The sequence below is a fragment of the Struthio camelus genome, chromosome 10 (genome assembly GCF_040807025.1).
Source record: "Struthio camelus isolate bStrCam1 chromosome 10, bStrCam1.hap1, whole genome shotgun sequence".
Lineage (NCBI taxonomy): Eukaryota > Metazoa > Chordata > Aves > Struthioniformes > Struthionidae > Struthio > Struthio camelus.
This window is the reverse complement of record NC_090951.1, coordinates 12,941,526-12,965,686: the sequence shown is the minus strand read 5'-3', so window position 1 is coordinate 12,965,686 and position 24,161 is coordinate 12,941,526. Positions and strand designations below refer to the sequence as shown.

The following is a 24,161-nucleotide window of genomic DNA, read 5'->3' as shown; positions in this document are numbered from 1 at the left end:
CTTTAAGAGGCTGTCATTGGAATCAGTGTACTGAAGAAGAGCATTCATTTATACCATTAAAATAAAGGCTCTCATAGTACGGATGAATTAGACTTGATGGGAGACTTGTTTTGCTGGTTTTCCCTTTATATGAAGGTACTGCTCTCTTTCTACAGCAGTAGAGGGAAGTCTGCATTGTTCATCTGACACTTGTGGTTCATCTTGCAGCATTAAATTAGATGGAGGTTTTTGAATATACTACTTAGGTTAAAAAGGTGGAATTTTTGTTCTGAATTAAGACTCCATTGATATGTGGCCATCACAATTGCTGAGCTGTTACATTTTGAAGCTTGCCAATTGTATTCAACTCTAAAAATAGAGAAAGTAAAAAAGAGTTCATCGTGTAAGTGTTTGCATCTTAACTTCAAGGTAACTGGAGTCACAGCTTGTCAAAATACCTGTAGTTATGGCTTTTCTGTAATTTTAGTTACATTTAATGGAAAGCTAGTTCAGTTTCAGGTGTCCTCCAGCAACGATTTACACAACTAGAAGAATTTTATTCTGTGATTGTCATACAAAGTATTATTTTCAATACTGCTTTCAATAAGTTAGTGATTTTTAGCTGCTTTGGTATGTGTGAATTTTGTTCTTATTCACTAATAAATATGCCCAGTATGACAAATTTGCCATAGTCATTGGAGAAATAGAGTAATATGGTTTCTTCATCACAAAAGTAGAAAAAGCAGATCTCTGAAGAGCGGTCTGTGCTATGAGGGAGGTGCGTGATTGGTATTCTGTTTCAATTCCAAGAGCTCCTGGAAGAACTGCAAAAGAAATCAGAATGCGGAATACCATGTCATAATCAAAAAGTTGCATTTGCAAAAATTTCCAATGGAAGTCATAGGAGGTTACAATCGCTTACCTTGGTCAAACAATTTTGAAGAAAAAAAAGTTTTAATCTCTTCTCTTATGCATCAAAACAATAAAGATTTCTGTTTATGGTGGTGCAAGCCAAAGGGGGTTTCTTACCCAAAATCCCTTTCTTAGTTTCTTGAACATTTTCTCATACCGCACATACAAAAATTACTTGTTTGTTTTCAGTATTTTTCAGTAATTTTCAGTAGCTGCTTATTACATGTTCAAGTGTAGCAGTATCATTTGGGAACAGGTTGCACTATGAAAAGAACAAAATTGGGAGGCAAGGAATTGCGTCACCGTTCCTGTCAGCTGTTGCATTGCTTATTCAAATACAAACTTTGAAGAAGCCTTGAGCAGGAATAGATGAAGGCCACACAGCAAATTAATACTATGACAAACGGATAAATGTCAGGGCTTTCATTTGTTCTTCATCCTTCCTGAGCAAGCATTTATTTACAGTACTGGTACTCGTTTTGCCTTTAATAGAGTTACTACTTGCAAGAAATCAGGAGTAAAAATACAAAATTTTAAATCTTTTACACATGCAGGATAAGAATCCTGGGTTATCTTTTCTGAGGTGCTTATATTTTCTGTCTTTATATTTTGAATATCAAAGAAAGATGAAAAGGAAGTGGGGAAGCCAGTAGCCAGCTAATTAAAACTCCACAGAAGTAAACGTATAAGCCATAAACCAAAGAAGAGCAGTCTAATACCTTGGTGGTATCTTTCCAAAGAAGTACCCATTAAATGGTGGTTGAGTACTTTTACTCTGGATCAAAAGTCTGATCAGCATCTGAGTAGGAACCATGCCATTCTAACAGATGGCCATGAGGTTAACCAGCCACAAGACCATGTATATGGATTAAATACATTTGCTGAAGGCATGATTTGCAGCCTGGAACATTGATAAGCAGCTGGCTGTATTGAGTTTCCACTTCTGTGTTATTTGAAAATCTTTCTGATCTGGATTAAATTGAGCAACTAAAAATAAAAGTAGTCTCAATGATACAAGTTGTGCTTTAGCTTTTTCAAAAGAAGAAACTTGGGTGAGAATAGTCAATGTAATGAGAGCTTCGCTTATGCTCTTTATTTGCAGAAATCCTCAGCTCAGACTTTGGCTGCTTCCATAACATTTTGAATGACTTGGTTAAGGAGTTTGAGGAAACTTAAGTTCTATAATTTCACATTGCCTTTGAGAGGAAGAGGGAATGTCAACTGTAACTAGAGTCCTTTGTATTTTGAATGCTTAACATTACTGGAATACAATTGCATAAATTGAAATCAGATAGAACGCTATGTATCCCGAAGGATATAGTGTTCTCTATTTTTTTTTTTTCTTGGATCGCTGGTAGCTTCTTTGTTAAATACTCACAAATTGAATATACAGTAAGATAAACATGTGCTCTTATAATGCTTACCCATAACTATATGTTTTTATTGACTTGGAATACTAGGAGAAGTATAAATTGCTATAGAACTGGAGACGTATTGTGAGCGAATAAAGCAGATGTTATCTTAGCATGAAACAGATGTAAAATTCACTAGTGTTTGTCTCGTAAAGTATAGCATTTGGTTGAATACAGCTGGTGCCAGGATTACAAATTAATCATGTTTGAATGCATTTTTGCTAATTAGATCCCCCTCTGAGACTACCCTCTCCCCCTTAGTAAATTCCAAATGTTAACATTTCTTCTGTTTGATAGCAGCCGCTTTTTGGTATTATTAGAAAAGTTTTCAGTAGTGATGAATTTGAAACTAGAGCTTGTTCAAAATCTAGCATTCCCATTTTGATAAGTATATGGCTTTTAGTACTGAGTGTACTGAGTGCCAGTGTCAGCTTCTTCTGCTGGTGTTATGATGTTTTTAAGACTGTAAAGCAGCTGGAGAGTTTAACTGTGGACTTACTTGGAATCAGATGCATTTTTTTATCTGTTGATTTTTCTCAGACCAGAGCTTATATTGGTTTAGTTTGTCAGCAATTGACTTCAGTAAAACACACGTCTGGAGATAAGATTCTATACTGGGCAGTAAAGGAAGGACAGGCAGGATTTTTTGTCTAGCTTTATGTTAGCTCTGAAATGGTATTGATTCTGTTCCAACATAAGAGATGAGATAGTCAATGGGACTGTATAAAAAAGATGAAAGTCTTAGGATTTTATGCAAGGTTGCACTACCCAGAATGACATTCATAAAAATCTGGAAAAACAGTACCATTCCATTATTTCAGTACTGTTCTTTTTTAAAGAAAGATGAATTAATAAGATTATCTTTAGATATCACACTTAGATTTCTTAATGTATGACTTACTTATACCACATATGGGAATCTTGCTAGATATTCAGATAGAGATTAAACCTTTTCTAATTTACTGCTTAACAAAGATGTTTGCTAGGTTTTTTTTTTTTTTAATATATATAGGCTGAAACTAAAATGATCTCTAATAATAAAATAATTTTAGACAAGATGCTGTATTATTTCTCTGCAAATAGGCTGTTTATGAAGTCTTAGTTTGTGTAAATGTGGTCATCCAAGGCTCTGAATTTGTTAAGTTTCATTAAGTCTTTATAACTAATGTGCTACTAAAAGGAAGTGAATTCCAAAGCAGAGATCCTGTACTGAAAGCAGTTTTCTCTAGGACATTAAGAGTTTTCATGCCTCAGTAAGCCTCACCTACTGCAATATCAGCCAAAGGGAAAGGCATAATTTGAAATATACCTAACCCAAATAATTTAAATATTTCTAGATTAAGATTAATAATATCTCTACTTATGCCTAAAAAAAAATAAAGAATCAGTTTTACTTTAACCTGTTCTTTAAATATGAGAGCGCTGAACAGCTGGCTTCCTGCAAGAAACAGCATTTAACAAGTGGGCAGCGGCATACCACTGCCAGCTGAAATGTCAGAATGGTATTATGATATAGTCCTAAGTATAGCACACGAATTAATTGAGCCTTGAGGTGGTAAAGCCATTGAACACTATGAGGTGTGTACATCTGGAAGAAAAAGTTAAATTCATGTAGCAAAGGTATGGTTTTAAAGTCCAGCTGTTGGCAACTGTACCTTTCTAACCATCTCATATGACAAAAAGAAGTAAAAGATCCAAAATATTTCAGAATTACATATCAGAATCAGAAAAGTCAGGTATGTTCCCTCAGTTAACAGAGGTATTAATACCTCAACCATCTGTCTCTCACCCTAATTTGTCTGTGTTTTTTACCTTCATTTAGATGAGTCGCATAGATACACGAACGCAAAGACTCATGCCACTGTATAGGTGAATTTCCCCAGTGTTACCAGAATTTTTGAGTTTCTAGTTTTTATTTATATTGAAATTTGAAATAAACTTTCTATTCAGTAATTTGTCACCTCAGTAATTATTATTTGGATGAATATCCCATCCAATTCCTTGGCTCAAAATGGACGATCACTTACGCAGGCAAATTTACCACAATTGGGACTAAAGCTGACTAAGTAACATATCTGTCAAATTGACTTAACGGGGAAAAAAGTGAGACTCATGTGATAGTGAAATGCAAACAAAGTGAATTTATTATTGAACTTATTTACAGGAAGTAGAAAGAGAAATTTCATTCAGAACAGAATGTGGACTCTATTATTCCTACTACAAACAGATGGTTCAAGCTGCATCCATCCAGCAAGGTATTGTAATCTGTAAAGTAAGTTTTACTTTTTGATGCCAGCTGACTGTTTTTAATATTTTTCCAAATATAGTTGAGGACCAGGAATAACATAAGTATGAAAGATGGTATAACAATTGTACTAGAGACAGATCAGTTCTGTTCATACTCTAAAGAGCCACAAAGTTAGGGACACAGCAATTTCACAAGGATACGTTGGTTTCTGGGCCACACCTTCACCTTGAGATTGTGCAATCGCTTGGAGGGACAACTTCCATATCTATTAGGTTTCAGCCTTACTGGTTTATTCAGCAGATTTGATGTGATCCTTCTTTTTTGATACTCCCCCCCCCCCCCCCAATACTATCATTTTTATTTTTCCTCTCGATGACTATTTGAATTATGAGCCATTTGTGGAAAGGGGCAGTTTTTGCTGTGTGCCTGTTAAGTCAGTGACACAACAAGCTGCTTCCAAGCAAATGATGTTTATGATAGTTTCATGTTTTCTAGCTACTTAAGTAAGCTCCCTAGTAATTTTGCTTATACTACACACTTGTCACTGTTTGTGTGAGGTATTAACCTCACACAGGTGAGGGTAATATTGACAAGAAGGGTTCTTTGTCTCTTTAAAAATGCCCAGAGTGCATTGATCAAGATTCAGGGTGTACCACATAGTCTACCTTAGGAATATAAGTGTAATAAACATTTCATACATTATTAAATATACAGTACTTGAATTAGCACTCTGAGTCACATTGTAAGCAGGGAAACAAGACCTCAGAAGGTCATAGTGATTCAAAGGTAATGTGATTTGAAGCCCTGACTCAACATTTACAAAGTTTGTGGTGAAAGATTCTAAAATACCTTTGAAAAGTTTTTCACTGTTCAAATAAAGGTGGAGGGGGAAAATGACAATCTCCTATTTCAATTTCTCTTTATCATTAAGGTTTACATGGTTTAGTATATGACAATAAAACTGAATCTGTGAGGACAATTAACATACTTGAAAGAATGAATGTTTACCAGGAGGTGTTTCTCAGCATTCTGTATAGGATTCTTCCAATTCAGGTAGGCATTTATTTATGGCTTCAGACTCTAAGTGCATTATGGAGATTCCCCAGTGAATCATAGCTCCCCTTTTCAGTTGTATTCTAATTAGAAATACTCCTGATACCTTTTTAGTTTGTAAAGGCAAAACTTAATTCATATTAAATACACTTTTCCCCCCCCCCAAGTGTTTTATGTCAACATCAGTATCCTTCTGTTTTACAGCAATACTTAGAGCCTGTTTATTTTTATATCTACACTTTGTTTGGACTTCAGGCGGTTTATGTCATTGCTCTGTATGTAACAAGCTGGCTTCTTAGTGGAACATGGCTTTCAGGGTTGTTGGCAGCTTTCTGGTATATTACAAACAGGTAAGTCAGATTTAATATTAAATCTTTCTAAAATTTTACCTTATGTCAAAGGTAAGGCATTAAACCTTCAAATGCATGATTAATTAGAGAAAAACACAAATAGAACCTACAAGGTCTCCAGATTAGCCAGAAAACAGTACAATGTTTATATAACAGAAAGTTAGAAAATAAAATAATTAGAAATAAGCTGAAATTGCAGACTCGGTTTTTGAAGTTTCAAGATGTTTGAGTACAAAGTTTTGGTCAAATCAGTGTCTAAAAATAGACGTCTTTTGGACATGCCTAGATCCTCAGATGATGTATCCCATCTTTTCCAGCCTAGGATCTCTTAGATGTTACAGACATCCTCTTACATGCCCTTCATGCCTCTCCTCACCACCCCAAACCTAACCTCCAGAGATTGTTTCAACAACCTATGATCATCAGAAGTTCAGCTTCTCCATTCCATTATTCCTGTAGACATCTCCTGCACTAAGAGTCAGAAAAAAGATGGCAATTGAACTGCTCTGCTGCTTCATCACTTGAAGATTTCTCAGTTCAGAGAGAAATACTAAGGAACTGGCTTTAGGCCAGCACAAAGCAGCTGGAATGAGGCTAAGACTGGTAACATAAGCTGTTATCTGTACTTAATCAAGGAAATGAAAAGTACGGTGTCAGTTCTATCAAAACTGTTTGATATGTTAATCAGCAACTGTAAAGAACTTAATCTGCAAGCATGTCAATTACAGAATGGTTATTGGTATGTCGTGGTGAAGCTAGGGTTCTTTCTCCTAAGATGAAAGTAATTTAAAAATACATACAAAGTGCAATAGTCACATCTTCCTTTCATGAGGGCATCTTTTCCACTTATAAAAGGTTTGGAATAGATTTGTTTTGTCCAACTTTCTAATAATTTATGGACAATGGAAGCTTGTTACTATTTTTCCCAAACAGAGTAAATACATGGAATTGATTTGGATAAAGACTTTCTGTCCAAATGAAGTATATCTGAGGCTGTGGAGTAACTCCATTTTAGAAATCTTTTTTTCTCCCTGTAGCTAAGCATGTCTCAGATGTGCTGCTTGTTTTCAGTTTTAGCAAACATTTCCTCTACAAAAAACTGACATTTTTCCATACTTAGTGCATTGAGATTTTGTAATGACTGCCTCTGGGGAGTTTTAACTTCTTTCACACTTTCATGTGAGAACATTCCAAAAATGATCAAAAGTTTCTGATCAGTTTAGTGGCGTTCAAATCCAATGCACTGGGATCACAGGGAAGAGATTAATAACTGTTTATTCTTATATGTGCTTTACACAAACCAAAAATGGAGTAAAATTACTGGTTACCTGAAAACTCCATATGCAGGATTTTGGGACTGTTTTTGTTTTGGAATTTGTTTGTTTTTAAATCACCCAAGCTTTGCTTGGTAAGGAAGGTTTAATCCATAGCATACAACTTTAACAGCAAGTTAAAATACAGGATTTGAGGTACAAGAACAGCGGAAGATTTGTAGAACTTTCATACTGATGTTTTTTCCATCAGACATGTTGAGAGGAATAGATTACAGAGCCTGCAAATTTATTGATGAGACAAATACCAGAAAACATGCCTTTCATTGCAACCTCTCTATCACCAGGTTGGGATTATTTGTTTTATATTGACAAAACTGTTTCTTTTGTACAGAATAGATACTACAAGAGTAGAATTCACCATTCCTTTAAGAGAGAACTGGGCACTACCGTTCTTTGCAGTTCAAATAGCAGCCATCACATACCTACTCAGAACTCATTTACAGCCTGCTCATGAAGTGAGTATTTCTAACAGTTGTGACACAGTAAAACTAGTATCAGAAAGATCAGGTCTGTGGTTGAAATGTGAAGTGCGGATACCTGTCTATAAAACTTGAGGACAAAATAACTTAAGCCTTTATAGCAGTGGATAGCTATAGATAGATATTACCTGTAAATGAAAACATTAACCGGACGATCCTTCTATTAATGTAGATGTAGTTGAAATATGAAGAGATACATATGCTCAGCTTTGGAAGAAAATTAAAGGGATGCTTTTAACTTTAATGGGAAGCTCTGAAGAGTACAAGAAGACAGTGCTGTGTATTTGAGAAAACATGAGAGGCTGACACAAAGCAGGCAGGAGAAAAGCTTGTAAAGCTCAAGGCTTAAAGCTTTTCTTTTGATTTCATTTATATTAATAGGAAGTTCTTGTCATCTGCAGGAATAAGAGCAGATTCATGATGCAGTTTCTCTAACAGGTCTAAGTCGTTATTTCTCAATTTGTTTAGGTGAACTAATATTTATAACGTAATAAAATATATACTGCATGTTAATAATCTATGGATTGAAAGGAGCTGAGAACTCACCATTTTCTTGCAGGTGGTATTACAACAGTAAAACATAAACGTATAAACACAAGAACCTGGAACTCTAAAAAAAATTGCCATTATCCTAAAAGCAGTTATTGCAGTTAGAGAACTCATTTATGTTTGAAAAAGGTGTTTAAAAATAAAACCAGATTACCTTTCTAAAAAGGGTTTTCTTTGGTGAAGAAAACAAGTTAAATAAAAGTTCTTTCCTCCATCTTCCAGAGACTGACCCTTCTGGCTGTATTCATAGCAACCTTCTTCTTTAGCCTGACTTGGCAATTTAATCAGTTTATGATGCTGATACAGGCATTGGTATTATTCATACTGGACTGCTTTGACATGCTTCCTACAGCAAAGGTAAGATCATTGATTGGAAATGACTGAACTTTTCCTTTTTCCATCATATTACTAACAGTTCTGGAAGCACTGCATTTTTCAGTGATCTGTATGTCAAAAGTAATACAGAATATACACTGTGCTTCTTTGATATGCTTTGGAATAATCATGGTATATTTACTGTAAGTGTAGAAATGAATAAACATAATGTACACCATTTCTGTTTTTCAGCTGATTATATTTCATTTTGTCTAATCAACTTATTGTCTAATTTTCTTCCAATTTATTATATGCTATTGAAGTCTAATAGCAAAATGTTTAGACACAGCTATATTTTGACGCTGTTAAGGGGTCGCTTTTAACTACCATCATAACAGTAGATCTAATAAGTCAATTGTACCACAGCTTGAGCATCTCTAGAACTCGCCAGAAGGAAGTGAAACACAAGAAATCTTTGTCTTAGGCGAAGTCATAACAATGTATGAATTTTGTCCTGACTATCCTGCATCCTTGTGTGAAAGTCAGGTATAGGCAGTGTACCACAAAAGAAGGAATAGAATAGACCAGATTGCTCAAGAGTAGCGTCTTTTCTACATTGAAATTCACCATGAAGTTAGCAACAATATCACTGGTACTTTGCTGAACTGAATGAGCCAAAAAGTAAAACAAGTGTTAGGAGGAGGATAAGCAAGCCTTTACTGTCAATTCTAAGAAATGGAAATACTCTGTAGTAAATTAGAATATTGGCTTTGAATTCAGTGTCAACGTGAAATTATACTGAAATGATCTTAGCCTATTTAAATACTACACTGTCTGAAAAAGGTTCTCACTTTAAGGAAGGTTACAGCACAGTGGAGTAGCAGCTCATGTTAATTTCATCTTAAATTTGAAGCAGACTTGAATATTAGCAATTGCGTTTAACTGAAAATTAGTATGGTGGCTACATGTCAAAATAAGTGTGGTTTATTTAAAAGTTTCTAAACCGCTGTCGTTATATCTGCAAGTGTAAGCTGAAGCTAGCAATTAACGTGACTAATCAGCTACCTTGAAGTTTGGCCCATTACCAGCTTCATCTTAAACTATTCTAAAACGGACTTACTGCACCACTATTGCTCCATATTAATTTTCCAACAAGTGCAACTTAAAACTGTTGGAGTTTATTGGACCATTTGGTAATTGACTAGACCACTGCTGTAACACAAGACTGAACTCAGGATCTACTTTTTCTGGTTTCCAGTATCGCTGCATCTCACGATCAGCTGTTTTCTAGTGTATACATTCAGTTGAACATTCATAATAGTTATTTAGTATAGCTTGATAAGACATAAAAAAGTTATGCAGAAATCAGCTACTGTTTGATTGCTTAGCGGCACTGAGTTGTAACTCTTGGGTCATAAAGGCTTTACAGAGGCTACAGAAGCACTTCTGTGACTGAAGAAGACACAAAACATTCCCAAAATATTAAGTAATTAGCTTTTCCTCACTCTGCAAGTGTTCAGCATGTCCAGTTTATTAGAGCATCAGGCTTCCGTAGCAAAAATATATAAAATATTCATCTAACGGCTTCTGGACATAAATAAAGAGAGGATATAGTAATGCCTCTGAGCATAACAATTTAGTGAAAGACAGTATATTTTTGTAAAAGTATTGTTGAAATAAGTTATAAGAAATATTCAAGGAAAAACAGCTAAGACTAAAGTTTTGCAGGCATAAAATATCATTATTATTACAGGTTACGTGGCTCTATATCATTCAAGTTTCTGGATTACTGCTAGTCTGTGTCCTGCAGTTCTTTAATTCTATGATTCTTGGATCATTACTTATCAGTTTTAATGCTTCTGTCTTGATAGCAAGGACAATTCAGGTATGTACTGAAATATTTTTGAAATAGTAAATAAACCGAGAGAGAGAGAAAGAGAAGTAATTTTCAAAAAATCTCACCCCTTGCATGATAATCTTAAATTACTAATACTAATTACAGGAATTACTAAAGAGTAAAGGAACAAAAACATTGCATGATCAAATAATAATGAATTCAATTACGCTAACTACAGCGTAACTGAATGCATCACACTCCATAATTCTGTGATTGCTATTCACATTTATAATTTTGGAACCAAACTGCTTGCACCAAAAAAAAAAAAAAAAAGGAAATGGACTTTGTTTCAGCAGGGCTTCTCTTGGACTTACGGATATGCATCCAGCAAAATACTCTATGAGAAGTAGATATATGTCAAATTCATTTTACTGAAATCTATTGTATCCCTCAAAGATTAGGAACTTTTCCTTCATTAACAGTCCTGTTTTTTTCTGATACTAGTAATTGTTGACAGCTTCCAACCAGAATATTTGAATTTACAGAGCCATTTGTGCTGCATCTCTCTCCATCTCTCTGTACCTCCTTTTAAGATCAGGACTGTTTTTTTTTATAGTTAGACAATATCTGCACATATTCCAAACTGCCTGTAAGTAACCAAAAGACAATTCTCAGATCTGGAGCTTTGAAATGGAAAATTGCTCAAAATAGTATCACCCGACAGTTATAATCAGAACATGCCTTTGCCATATTTAAGTGGGAGAGCTATCAAATAAATACATGGAAAGGCACACAAAGCTGTTGAAACTGGCAGAATCCTGCATCACAGCCACTGTTGTTTCACTGGATTTCAGCAATTCTGTAAGCATAATGGGGCCATCTCTGAAAGATGCCTATTTGGCTAGTCATAAGACTCAGCCAGATGAGTGAAGCCAGATAGTATTTATGACTTTGTCCCTCTGGTTTCTGAGAAGAAACGTATGAGGTTTTTTTCCTGGATACTTGGTTATGTTCTTGCTTACATTAGCCTAACACAAATTTGATCCTCATCAGACCTAACAGATAAGTAGTTCCAAATAGTCTCTGTTGTTTTTCTTCCAAATACATACAAGTCCTAAGTATGTTAAATATAAGTATGTTAAATATAAGTATGTTAAAATGCTAATATATTCTTATTTCTAGAAAAATCTAAAAAAGGGAGGCTTGCTTAGTAGGCTTGGGAAACTTTTCCTCCATATACTATTTGTCTCATGCTTGACTCTTCTAGTAAATAAACTCATCAAGGTAAGCAAATCGTTTTAGTATAAAAATTATACAGATTCATTGTATTAAAAACCTATTTGTTAAAAGGTCATCTACAATAGTGTCTTTAAACAAAAAACTACAGTGAGATTCCACTACATTTGAGAGAATAAGCTTTAGCAATCGAAGACTGCTTTGCTGATCTTTTTAGCATCCACACTTTAAAGCATATATTCAAGAATCTTATCGCAGCTTAACACTACCTAATCAAATACATATGCATATTCATATATTGAAGTTCATCTGCAGTTTTATAACAGGTGTAGATCTGTCCTGCATTATGATACTTCTGAGCATTTGCCAATTTTTTCACCTAATTCTATTTACTTTTCCAATGAATCTACTCAAAAATGAGTACTTGTTATAAAAATGATGTAGAATATCCCATACTTCTATTTGCTGCTTGTGCAAAGAGATCTGCAGACATTAGTGACAGTAACATTTTTTCTCCTTTGAGTTTTAGTCTTAACAAGAGGTTGCCAATTTAAAAAACTACCCTAGATTTTTTTATATTTAAAAAAAAAAAAAAAGGTAAATAACTTGCCCTTTAGACCACAGGACCGTGATTGCAAACTGAATGCTTATGATGTACTTCTGGTTGCAAAGCTCCCCAGTCTAAGTAAGTCTGTATTGATTTGCAGTTTCATAAAAGTAATGAAGAAAACCCTACAACCTGTTCACTAGGTAAAGTTTATTTTTTATAGTTAGAATATAATTACTTTTTTTTCCTTCATAGAAAATTCTAAATCTTGAGTCAGATGAACATATATTCAAATTCCTGAAAGCAAAATTTGGATTTGGGGCAACAAGGTATGATATATTTAACTGCAATTTTACTTTTTTCTATATCTGTGAAGTGAAGCCTACATGCTGTTACTCATTTAAAAACTGGGTCATAAATCACGAATCTTTACCTTGTGTTTATGTCATATATTTTCCTCCTAATAACCACATCTGCAGCTTCATTATTGCTTGGAAAAAAGGAAACTTTGGTCCTTTTTGGCATCAAGTTATGAAATGCACGATGACAAGGATTATTCTTTTTTCTTTAGAGATTTTGATGCTAACCTGTATCTTTGTGAAGAAGCTTTTGGTTTACTGCCATTAAATACTTTTACAAGACTCTCGGATACATTACTTTTTTACGTCTACATATTTGTTCTCTTCCCTATGACAGTAGCAGCTGCAATTGTTGCCTTTCAGAACCTCAGGTACAGTCTGTTTTTAAAATTCAGATTTTAATCTTTTTTTTTTTTTTTTTTTTTTTTTCTTCAACAGGCTAAGGAACTGGCAGTTGCATGCAATAGCATACAGTTTTCCTTTCTCGGTACTTGTGGAAAACAGTAGGACATGAGATATACAAATCAGGCAAAATAAGTAGCTCCCCATTAAAGCTAAAAATGTGAACTATATTTCAAGACTAAACAACAGCAATAACAATCTTTCCTCCTTTTTCTTTTTAAGCTACACAAAACAATGTTAGCTTCTTTAGTTCATCCCATTTCCCCTGTGCCAGTCACTTCAAATTAAAGATTTCCTCTGGAGGTGTCAGTAAGCTACCCAGAGGTGAGCTGGCATAGTCCATGCTGAACTCCTCCTGATCTGCGTAAAAAGGTGGGACCAAGAGTTGCAGACTGCAACTTTGCTCCACCAGCTGCTACCTAATGGTAGTCCCCCTAGCCAGATAGTTCAGGTGCCACTTTAATCAAGTTACTTTTAGTCTATAGGATTCAGAGGAATTTACAGAAGACTAGAAGAAAATGAATGCTAAGCTTATTTAAAAAGTAAATGTAAATTGTAAAAGTAAACTGTAGATTTCTCAGTTTTACATTGAACCTGGCCAAAAATTAGAAGGGATGATACAAGACTTGGTTAATGAAAAATTCAAGGAAAGTTATATAACTAATGCCAATAATTACAGGTTTTATGAAAGACAGGACAAGAGACAGGGAGACAAGGTCACAGGGATATTATTATGGTCCTAGAACTATGGTAAAATAGTAGTTGTGAAGTCCACCACCTGTAAGGCATTTTGTACCATTTAGCCAAGCTCTGTAAAACTAACTGCATCAGTCAATTTAAAAACAAACAAACAGACTCTGCAGCTCTTCATTTTTGTAACTGTAAATACAGTCTCAGACTTTATCCTAATTTTTAAACACTGCCCAGTTATCTCAATTACCTTTACGCACGGGGGCGGGAGAGCTTTTTTTCCCTGACCAGCCTTCCACCTACATCAAGCGGTACTGTCCACATCAAGCAATAACCAGTCCTTTCAGCATGCCTTTTCTATAAGCTTACTTCCATTCTGTGGCTTTAGTAGAATCCAGATACACCAACACAACCCACAAAACACAGATAAGTTCTTCAGTTGCATCAAGAGCCCTCAAATAAGCCCTGTGAAATTAGGTGCTTCAAGCAATAAACCAAGCTGTTCAAGCATGCCTTTCTGTAAACATTTTTATCCGTTTTTAAAACAGCGCATTTAAACCCATTGCACTTCCAGAAAACCAACCATGAAAAAAAAAATACTTGATGATATTGTATCAAGTTAGTGCTATCAGGCTTAATTATATCATAGAGAGAGTATTTCCTATTGGAAGAATAAATGATTGCAGACTGATAGCAACAGTATTGCTCTCTAGCATCAGAAGGATAGATTACTTTTCAAAATGCATACAACTGTACTATTTAAAGTGTATGACAGAACTTAATATACAGATTGACAGAACTTTTTACTTCTTGTATTTAATCAGTGGTTCAACTAAAGTTGGAAAATTCATGGAAAATATGGAAGACTGCACAATAGCACTGAAGCCTGGGGCTGCTTACAACTTAATTCACACAGTTCTTTTTGGATGTTTGGCATTAAGCACAATGAGGTATTTTTTTTTAAAACGTTTTACTGAAAGTTTTTGTGAACAATTGAGTATTTTAGTAAGAGGCTAATCTGCTATGGCCATGAACCTTCCTTATCTCTGTCTGCTCCTGGTGCGCTTCTAGACTGAGACGCTTCCCAAAAGTTCTGCCACAAAGTTTTTGGGAGCAGAGTTGTGCTGAAGAGTTCATGAGAGAGGGCAAAGTTGATATTTTACTCAATTCTTTCAGTGTCCTGAAAGACCAAGAAAGTTGTTTTCAAAATTTTTCTAACATAGCTGATCTTATCAGCACAGTTTAGCAGAGCTCCGGATAATCAGCAAAAACTTGTCTGTATTCTTCCAGAATGAAGTACCTCTGGACATCCCACATGTGTGTATTTGCATCTTTTGGTCTTTGTAGTACAGAAGTATGGGGACTTATCCTGAAATGTGTTCGTCTCTACACATCACAAAGGGTTAGCACTATTCCTACTGCATTTTATGAAATTGTTTGCCCCAAAGCGGAGACACTCAAGACTCAGAGTTATACGCTATGTATCAAATGAGTAATGTTTTGTATTCCCCTTAGACTAGCTATTTCTAAAGTGTATTTGTGTAAACCAATGAGGGAAATGTATTTTCTAATGTTTATATATTAAACAATTCCATTTGAATACACTAGATGGCAATATAGATGCAGCTGTGAAAAATAACTACACTTTTACTAAAATGTCTTAGTCACTATATTAAGAAAGCAGCAGCCTGAACAGAAATTTGCACTCTTATACTGAGTGATACAGTGGTTTTTTTTTTTTTTCACTTCATAGTTTAAGTATGCAGATATAAACCATCAGTTTGTGGTAGTTTAGTTTTTCTGTAGATTATGTTACTTTTTTAAATAAGGGTTTTCTTTGAAACAGAATTAGAATATGATCTTAAAATTCCACTCCATGATAAACCTATCAGGTATCAATACATTGAAAGTTAAGTCTATGCAAATAAATGCATTACCAGAACTAATTAATGTTTATTTTTGTGATTTCTCTTAGGCATATGTGATTAAATATTCTCTACCAATAATTACATTACTGTACATTTCATATAAGGTAAGATTCTTTTCTCTCAACATATTGAGATTTTTAGTTGCATAGGATTTTCCTTTTCTGCTAAAGGGATGTTGCTTTATATATAATTAAATACAAGATTTATAGCTGAATTTTAAGAATGATGATAGCCTGCTTAAATTGCATATGCATTTATGCGTACAAAATTGTACTTAAAGGGTCACTTAAGCACATGTGATCCAGAATACTTGTTCATAGACAGAAGTGTTTGTCTAGTTGCATGTGTAAGTTACGAGGTGTGATTTACATGCATAATTTTCTGAAAAGGTAAGCTGTCTGTTCCAGTTTTAACTATTAATTACTAAGTTGCAGATAAGGTACAGATTGTTAAACTATGTAATGAAAGAAATAATCCTAGTGTTCTATACTAATGTATCTCATCTGATAGGTTTTAAAGTAAAGTATACAGAATTATTAAACTAGTCAAATAGTTCTGTTATCTTCAGTCTATCCAGAAGCAAATGATTGTTATAGTCAACCTTTTATATGAAAATATAAAAGAACATATTTACGGAATACCAAGCTAAAATAACATGTTCAAGATTTAGTCTGTCAATCTGTTACAGCAGTAAGGTTTAGAACATTAATTTAATGAATAGGCAGACAGTTCTTTCAATGTGTATTTACAAAGACAAAAAAAAATTCGCAAGCCACTTTGATGCAGAAATTGTTTCTGTAATACCTAGCAAAAGATGAGAAGTTTTCCATTAAATCATTACTTCCACAGAAACTCAAGGTGAACTTTGTTACTAAAGCTAAAAAGGTAGTAGTAAAGCATAATAGTTAAGAAAGCTGCTAATAGACTGAACTTTGGAAGTCTGTTGGGTTTTTTTCTCTTTAAAATAGGGAAGCAAATTCAAACAGAGGCCTAACAGTTTATCAAAGTAAAATTACACTGAGTCCACTTAAGTTTCCTTACTTTTTTGCTAGAGGACTTTTTAGGGATTTTTTTTCCTTCCACTGGTATGCTAGTTGGGGAAGTCATCTACCTACTCCGTCATCTCTGAAAGCAATTGAAATACTGCCATTTCTTTTGACACGGGTGGTGCCAAGAGCACAACGTTCTAATAGATGATCTAACGTGACATATCGATTAAGAACTTTCCAACTGCTCTTCATGAGTGAATCTGAAGTTCCTGAATCCTGTCAGATTCAATTCTGAAGTCAAAAGAAATTACCTTGCACTCTTACAAGCTTTTGTTCAGTCATCAGATGTGCTCGGTCTACCTGAAGAGCCTCATTTTAGTGTTTCTTCTAAATATAAGGTATAATTTATGTTGACATTAGGAATATAATTTTCCAAAGTGCTCAGTGGAACTAAAGAAATTCATCACCTCTTAGGGAAATTTTTCTGTGTCTTTCAAAAATCAGTTCTTACAAATACAGCTACCAAATGAGTGGATATATTTGGATATGTGTCTTTTCTGCAAAGCTGTAAGAGTTAGTGAGCCTTCAGGAGAGAAGCCTATCTGACACACTGATAAAATTTGTCATCAGCTCCTCTGGCAATGATCAGAATAAAAATTCTTACCGAGAAAAAACTAGAAACCTTCCGTTACTACTGTGAGAGTAGGTGTGTGTATTCTCCTTCCAAAACCTTTATAACCAAACTGACAGCACAAATGGATTTGTATATCAGAGACTTATCTCCTTTCCAGGTACGAATTCATCTGTTCATGCACAGTGAATGTTCGGATTGCATGAATATCTTGCATATTCAGTGCACGCACAGTTTTAACTGGCCCTCATGGCTAGTTTTTTGGAACTAATAGTAAGCAAACTTATGTTCTACTACTTGTTACGGTTACATTTGTGAGAGAAAACGTGCTTCAGCGCCGTTCCTCAAAATAGGAGTTTTATGAGATGATTAACCTAATCCTGAATAAGCTAATGAAAGCCTCTTTTGAGGCATGTGGTTACTACAATCCTAAATACGTCACTTGAAAAAACAATTTATTCAGATACAGATGCAGCTACAACACTATCTAGCGTTCACATTACACGTACAGCATGTTTTGAGTCCTGCAAGACACCTACATTTCTCTGTAATTAAACGTTCTTCGTTAGAACAGCACAAGCATTCTCTCTCACATAAAGTGAAAGTTCTGGAGCGTTTCCATGCAAACTTTAGCTATATTACAGATAACACAACCCATTCACATATATACGTATACATACATATGCAGGACTAAGTATTCTTTGCATTTCACGTCATACTCCGATACTACTGAAATTATATATAAAGTGTCCACTGCATTTAACAGAATAACACCCATGAAATTGTGTTTAAATGGACCAGTCATTTCTAGGTAAGTTGTTGGCACTTAAAATCAGTTCCTGAGCTTCAAGTCTAGAGTTTCTGGTTTTTGCCAAATTTTGAATTTACTTTGCTAGTAAAAAGGCAGTTTGAGAAGTTACATGAATGGATAATTTATCTTCATCATGGCTAAGTACTTTTGCTCCAGTCAGAGTTATATATCTGTGGCAGCACATAGCTCTGCTCATGCTAATCATCTGAGCAGTCAGTCATATCTTTGGCTGTACTGAAGTTCTTCGTGTATGTTTTTCCTGTACTTTTTGTTTGTATTTTTTAAGCCTAAAGTTTGTAAACTTGACAGCGTGTAGAAGAAACAAAAGAAAATGTCAAGGCCTTAAAATTGTTCCAGTCCAGATAGAATTGTTCCAGCCCAGATGTGTTACTAACTTAAGCCATCTGACAGATTTCTTTTCCTGAAGACACTGCCCCCGGAGACCAGCACACTATGCTTTCAGAACCTCTTTTGCATACCATTCTTTGTTCTATGTAATTTGTCATATCCCCATTTACTTAATTAAGGAATCTGATATATGTCATCTGTTTTTGGTATCCCTTACATGTGTGTCATGATACTGCTTTTCATGATCTGACATACATGATTTACAACACTAAATTGTTGTATCCGTATTGAGTATCAATTCGTATGCTTTAGTTTGCATTAATCAATGTTTATTTCCTCACTGTTACTCTATGGTATTGGGATCTCTGGAAGTTCCTCTGTTTCCCTGAGGCTTGACTGAGTGTAGTGTTATCTGAAGATCTTGCTACCTCAGAATTCCCTTTCCAAATGCAGTTATAGAAAGCCCCACTACCAAACTTTTCCTCTAGGGAAAGGCAGCTGTTTATATTCATTCAAAAGTTGTAGCAGCGTTACATTGTGGCTTGAAAAACCTGTATGGATTAAGTAATGCCATATAATAGTCCCAGCATTTAGTTGATAACACAGGGTCATTAGATTTGCAGTAGATTGCAGGGCAGGTTTACAGTATAGTCTAGAAGCAAAGCAGAGCACATTCTCTTCTGTCACTAGTCTTAAGGGTTTTCATCACAAGGGTTTTCTTATACTTTTTCCTGTGACATTTCACTTTGCAAGCCAGGGATCCTTTTTATCTTAAAAAAAAAGCAGGTCAGGTTTGGAATAGGTTTCACCACAACATCCTCTATAGCAAAGACTAACTCAAAGCCATCAGTTAGTTATTAGTGTTGTCATTATCTTTCTTAATTGCTCCCTTTTGCCCTTGAATACTCACTTGCTTAAACAACAAGAAACCCTTTAAATAAGTCTTTGTTCTCTTAGTTGGTTGGGGGTTTTTTTGGTTAGTTTTTCAAAATCCATTTCAGTCCTCCTTATTTCCTTCCTCCATATTTGATTTACATATTCTTTGTCTTAGGTAAATTTTCAAGAATGTTTTCTCCAAATAGTCTATTGGATGTTGCCATTTAGTCATACTTTTGGTTTTTTGGCCTTCATGGTTCTCTTTGAATTCAGCCTTTTGGAAATACATTAATAGGATCCATAGCACATCTAAGGATTTTAGGTTCTGATACAGATTTTGGGATTTTTTTTTATATATTTCTTAGTTGTAAGCTGCCTTTCTAAAGTTAATGGCACCATGTTAACTTTCTAGTGCCTTTTCTCCTGCCATCATAGTCATTATTTGATGGCGTGACTACTATATCTTGAACTGTTACATGTTGCGTCTTTTTCTTGGCTCGCTTCTTAAAATTCACTCTGTCAAAAATAGCTTAAAGCATTTAAATTTATTCTCTAGTCAGTGAACGGAAACAACTTGTTTATAATATACACAAGAGTGACATCTGGTAGCAACTTTTAGTTTCCCTTGGAGTTTAAGGTTGCTCCGATTTCCAACTAGAAGAACCCTGGGACCCTCCAGCGAGGTGCATGTCTCAGGCTCACCACAACTGGTCATTCTGTTCCTCTCTTGTCGTCTGGTAGGAACTGCAGATCTCAAACTCTAAAATTTTCTATATGCATTATAATGGCAGTCACACAGTCTTCATAAGAAGGGTAGCTATGCTTTAGGCTTGCAACCTAAGCATGAGCTGGACAGGGTCAGTTGCCAGCTGAGAGGAAATAAAGACATCCATTCCAACATGCAGAGCTTTTCTTGTTCCTTCTGCCTTCAGTTTGTTTTATTTTGTCTTCATTTTAGTTCTGGCCAGGAATAATGGATGAACTGTCAGAGCTGAGAGAATTCTATGACCCAGACACTGTGGAGCTGATGAACTGGATTAAGTAAGAGGATTTTTTTCTCTATTTAATTTAAATGCTATTTATATAGATCTAATGTTCTTAGTTATAGTGTTCTCTTCTATTTGTCACAGGTCATCAGTGAACTCTGGTGACCCATGGGGATAGTTAAGGAGGAATGGGCCACCTAGAGGTTAGCATATTAATGGCTGCAGACAACAGTTAGATGTGAAGTCTTCCAGCCTGCTCTGGTTCAGTATTGTGGCACTGTATTGCATGTGTATCTGGAACCCGTTTACTCCACTTGCTCCCATAAGCACCCCTAGTATTCCCTCACTGAAAGAGGTATCAGTTTGGAGGTGTCAAGCTTCTTCCATAATATTGTGTCTACCTCTTGATATCAATAATACTTTGCATTGAAATAAATTCCCCTCACCACCTCCATCGGATGGCCTTCTCTTTTCAACTTTATAGTTACTAAAATTTTTGATGTACACAGTTGTAGGGCTGGGAAATCTTTATTCTGCAGTCTGTTTCTTGGACTTGAGAATAATCCAACTTTTTCATACCTGGAGTACCTTACTGCAGCAGAACATGGTGATTCTGGTGTGCAAAGTGGACAGACATCTGAACTCACAGCTCTCAATATACCTACACTGAAATTAGAATTAATCCTAATGTATGTTCCGAGCCTTGAACAAAATTTTAATAGGCAAACTTCAACTTAACTTGCCAAGACACAGCATAGATGCGAAGTCCGTATCAGGAGTATGAGTTAATCATTTCAGTCCCAGCTCATCACTTGCTTTCTCACAAATCCTTTCTCAGAGAGTGTAGGAAAGTATTTATAAGGTGGAAACAGTTTGGGACACTGTGTATAGAAGATCCCGAGAAAAGGGATGGGATAGGTAGGGCATTCTCTGGAAGACTGTGAACTTAAAGGATATGTTCTATGACATAAGGTCACCACTAAAAACTTTTAGGTTAAGTTCTGAACAGAGGTTCCTGGGATTTGAATATGTTTGGAACTCCAATTAAGCTTTTTTTTTTTTTTTTTTTTTTAAATGAGTTTCCTGTTCTTGAGGAAAATATTCTGAAAGGAAATCTGAATGTACTACATTTAGCCCTGAACTGTTTGAAATACTTCCTTGGAGCACTGTGTTGTGTTTTTGCATACAGTCAACCAGCAGTTGAAGCCCATTCCACCCATAGCAACGTTTTTATGCTCTGTAATGTTGTATTTCTTTAGTCCATCAGCTAGAAGGAGTAATTTACAAGCAAAATATATTGCAAGCCTTCACTGACTTATTTTGAAAGCAGGCCATGTTTTTTCCATCATTTAGTATGTCTGTAGCCATATTGACACGTTCTCGTGACTAATGTTTACCAGACAGTTCCATTTAGCACTACTGTTTTATTAAGAGATGGTAAATGTCTGATAGTTCAGGTCTCCTGTGTACAATATATGGAGTTATATATAGATTTATACATAAAATATGCATGTGGAGTTATTCCCAGCCATGAACTGGATTTGACTGATCCAAGGAGAATAATTTTTCTTATGTTCTTAGTGCTGAGAATGCTAAACTGGTGCTTGTCCTCTTTGCATTTGAAGTCATGACAGACAATTACAGAGAGAAATTTTCTCTTTGGAATTTATTGTATTTAGAAGTATTTTTCATGGAAAGAAAAGTTAATTATCTATGCATTAAATACCAGTCAACAGAAATTTATATGTTCCTCAAGGTGGGACTCATTTTCTTTACTTAAATTTTGATGTGTAAGAAAAATATTTTACTGTACTAACACTTGACAGATGATTAACTATAGCACAACTGTCAAGTTTGCATTATGTTCCTTTGGGGTCAGGAACTAATTATTCATTATTAACACTCAGTATGAGGAGCTCTAATTTGTCATGTGTAGCACTGAATTAGGAATAACTCATCTGTACTGCAGTCTCTCCACATCTAGAAGACCCTTCTGTCTGCTTGGATCTAAATGCATATTAACTTTTCCAAATATACAGTCTGAATAATAGCCAACTCTTTGTCTGTCCAATGTAAAATGTCTGCAGGGTTTTTTTTTTTTTGTTTAAACACTATCCCACTTACTAAAATTACCATAGCATTTCCAGGAAGTTATACCGGTTTATATCTTTACAATAAAGTTTTTGCATAGTATTAGATTGCAGCTATTACAGAGCACATTTTTGTTATAATGATCTTACTTATCCCAATCTTCTGCTTTTTTTCCACCTACCACCTCACTTTTAATGTATTCTAGCTTTAAAAAAAAAAAAAAAACTACCAATGACCCAGGGTAGTTTACAGCTCTGGTCCCACACTGGAGGACCATAAGCAGTTACTAAAAGCATAGAAAAGCTTGTTACAAGTCTCAAACAGCAGCCAAACCAGTGGAAAAGTTAAGTGAGACTGAGACTTAGCACTGTATGGTTGTGTGTCAGGTGTGTTTGATTCATGTGTGGGGGACAATCAGGCAAATTTTTAATTATGATGGCATGTGTTCTCCTGACTAATGTATAGTGGGAGACCCCACAGATTTAAAAATAATTAACTAAGGTTACGAAAATGGAATACCCGTGTTTCAGTGGTGGTTCTTTTATTCCGTAGTTTCTGCAAATGGCTATCTGTTAATTTAAAGCCAACTAAAAATTTTAACTCTTCACTCTTACTTACCTATGTGCCCGATTTATTATCTCAAGGGTAATCATACTGAAATCAACACATATTTCACACTTACAGGTAATACTGCTACTTTTTAAAAAAAAAAAATTGTCTTACATTCTTGGACTTATCCTATGTGATTGACCCTTGATTTGTCAGCACGATTCAGGCACGTACTTAATAATGCCTTAGAACTGAGTTTATGCGCGTTGTGTAGGTACACTCCCTTATGAGAACAAAATATGCCTGCATAAAATTGAGGCTGGAACTGACAAAAACACACATCCTATTGCTCTTTCTTGGTGGCTATCTTTTTCCATTTTTGCTATTTTCAGTCCTTTCAAAGCAGAGAAAGAAAAGAACCTTGGCAGCTTCACTGAATATGTTTTACTGTCTATCATCTTCAGCTATCCTGTAATAATTTAACATAGTATGCTGGAAATAAGAAGACTTCAAAAAAAAAAAAAAAAAAAAGAAAAGGGATTGTAAAGTGGCATATTTGATAAGCCCTTTTCAGACTCTCCTTCTCTCTAACCCTTTTGCTTTATAGATTCATAACACATCCAGATGCTAGTAAAAGAATAATCTGAGATTTGTCAGATATTATAGTTTTGAAAGCTGACTACAGAGTTCAGCTCTGGAGGATTTTAATAGAAACGGCCATTCTGTTTCTAATGATGTAACCTATAATTGCAACGTTTTCCATTTCAGTAGGACTTCCTTAAAACAAATTCACAATAATTCTTTAGGAACTTAATACAAGAAAGAATTACTACCACTTTTTAAAGTTTGTGTAAGTAAAGCATAGACCTGCAATTCCTGTAAAACACGTTCCTTTTTAAGGAGTTATTCTTTAGTATTTACATAATTCTCTACATTCTTAAGCACAGATTTAAAAAAAAAGCTTCACACGTCACTTTATAGGGCTTAGTTTACCCATTAGTTCAGCTGTAATTAACTTGTTGAAAGCTTAGAGCTTCAAAAATAAATGAGATTATTTGTTCAAAATGCCATCAGGTCTGCTTGGAATGACATTTAAATTATATAATGTAAATCAGTTTGACCTGTACGTCCTTGTCATTATTTAGTGACATTTCGTACAGAATAAATTGTTTGCAGGTTGGGCAGCGTGGTATGGAGCTTGGCAGAAAGCTATAAAAACAAATTATCCTTTCATTTTATACATCATTTGC

At 35.0% G+C, this 24,161-nt stretch overlaps 1 protein-coding gene across 6 annotated transcripts in view; it reads left to right on the top strand.

Annotated features, from left to right (window-relative positions):
• Window positions 1-24,161, top strand: part of DPY19L3 (dpy-19 like C-mannosyltransferase 3) — a 39,723-nt gene that overhangs the window by 7,599 nt on the left and 7,963 nt on the right. For 5 of the 6 annotated variants that reach the window (XM_068955267.1, XM_068955263.1, XM_068955266.1 and 2 more), the window contains exons 4-16: window positions 4,468-4,558; window positions 5,483-5,604; window positions 5,809-5,954; window positions 7,620-7,743; window positions 8,539-8,673; window positions 10,385-10,516; window positions 11,651-11,752; window positions 12,507-12,580; window positions 12,823-12,981; window positions 14,527-14,652; window positions 14,993-15,104; window positions 15,678-15,734; window positions 20,244-20,326. In XM_068955267.1, coding sequence (XP_068811368.1) covers window positions 4,468-4,558; window positions 5,483-5,604; window positions 5,809-5,954; window positions 7,620-7,743; window positions 8,539-8,673; window positions 10,385-10,516; window positions 11,651-11,752; window positions 12,507-12,580; window positions 12,823-12,981; window positions 14,527-14,652; window positions 14,993-15,104; window positions 15,678-15,734; window positions 20,244-20,326 — 1,463 coding nt within the window. Of the gene's footprint in view, window positions 1-4,467; window positions 4,576-5,482; window positions 5,605-5,808; window positions 5,955-7,619; window positions 7,744-8,538; window positions 8,674-10,384; window positions 10,517-11,650; window positions 11,753-12,506; window positions 12,581-12,822; window positions 12,982-14,526; window positions 14,653-14,992; window positions 15,105-15,677; window positions 15,735-20,243; window positions 20,327-24,161 lie in introns of those variants that run through there. The other variant, XM_009678361.2, reaches the window with a different exon arrangement.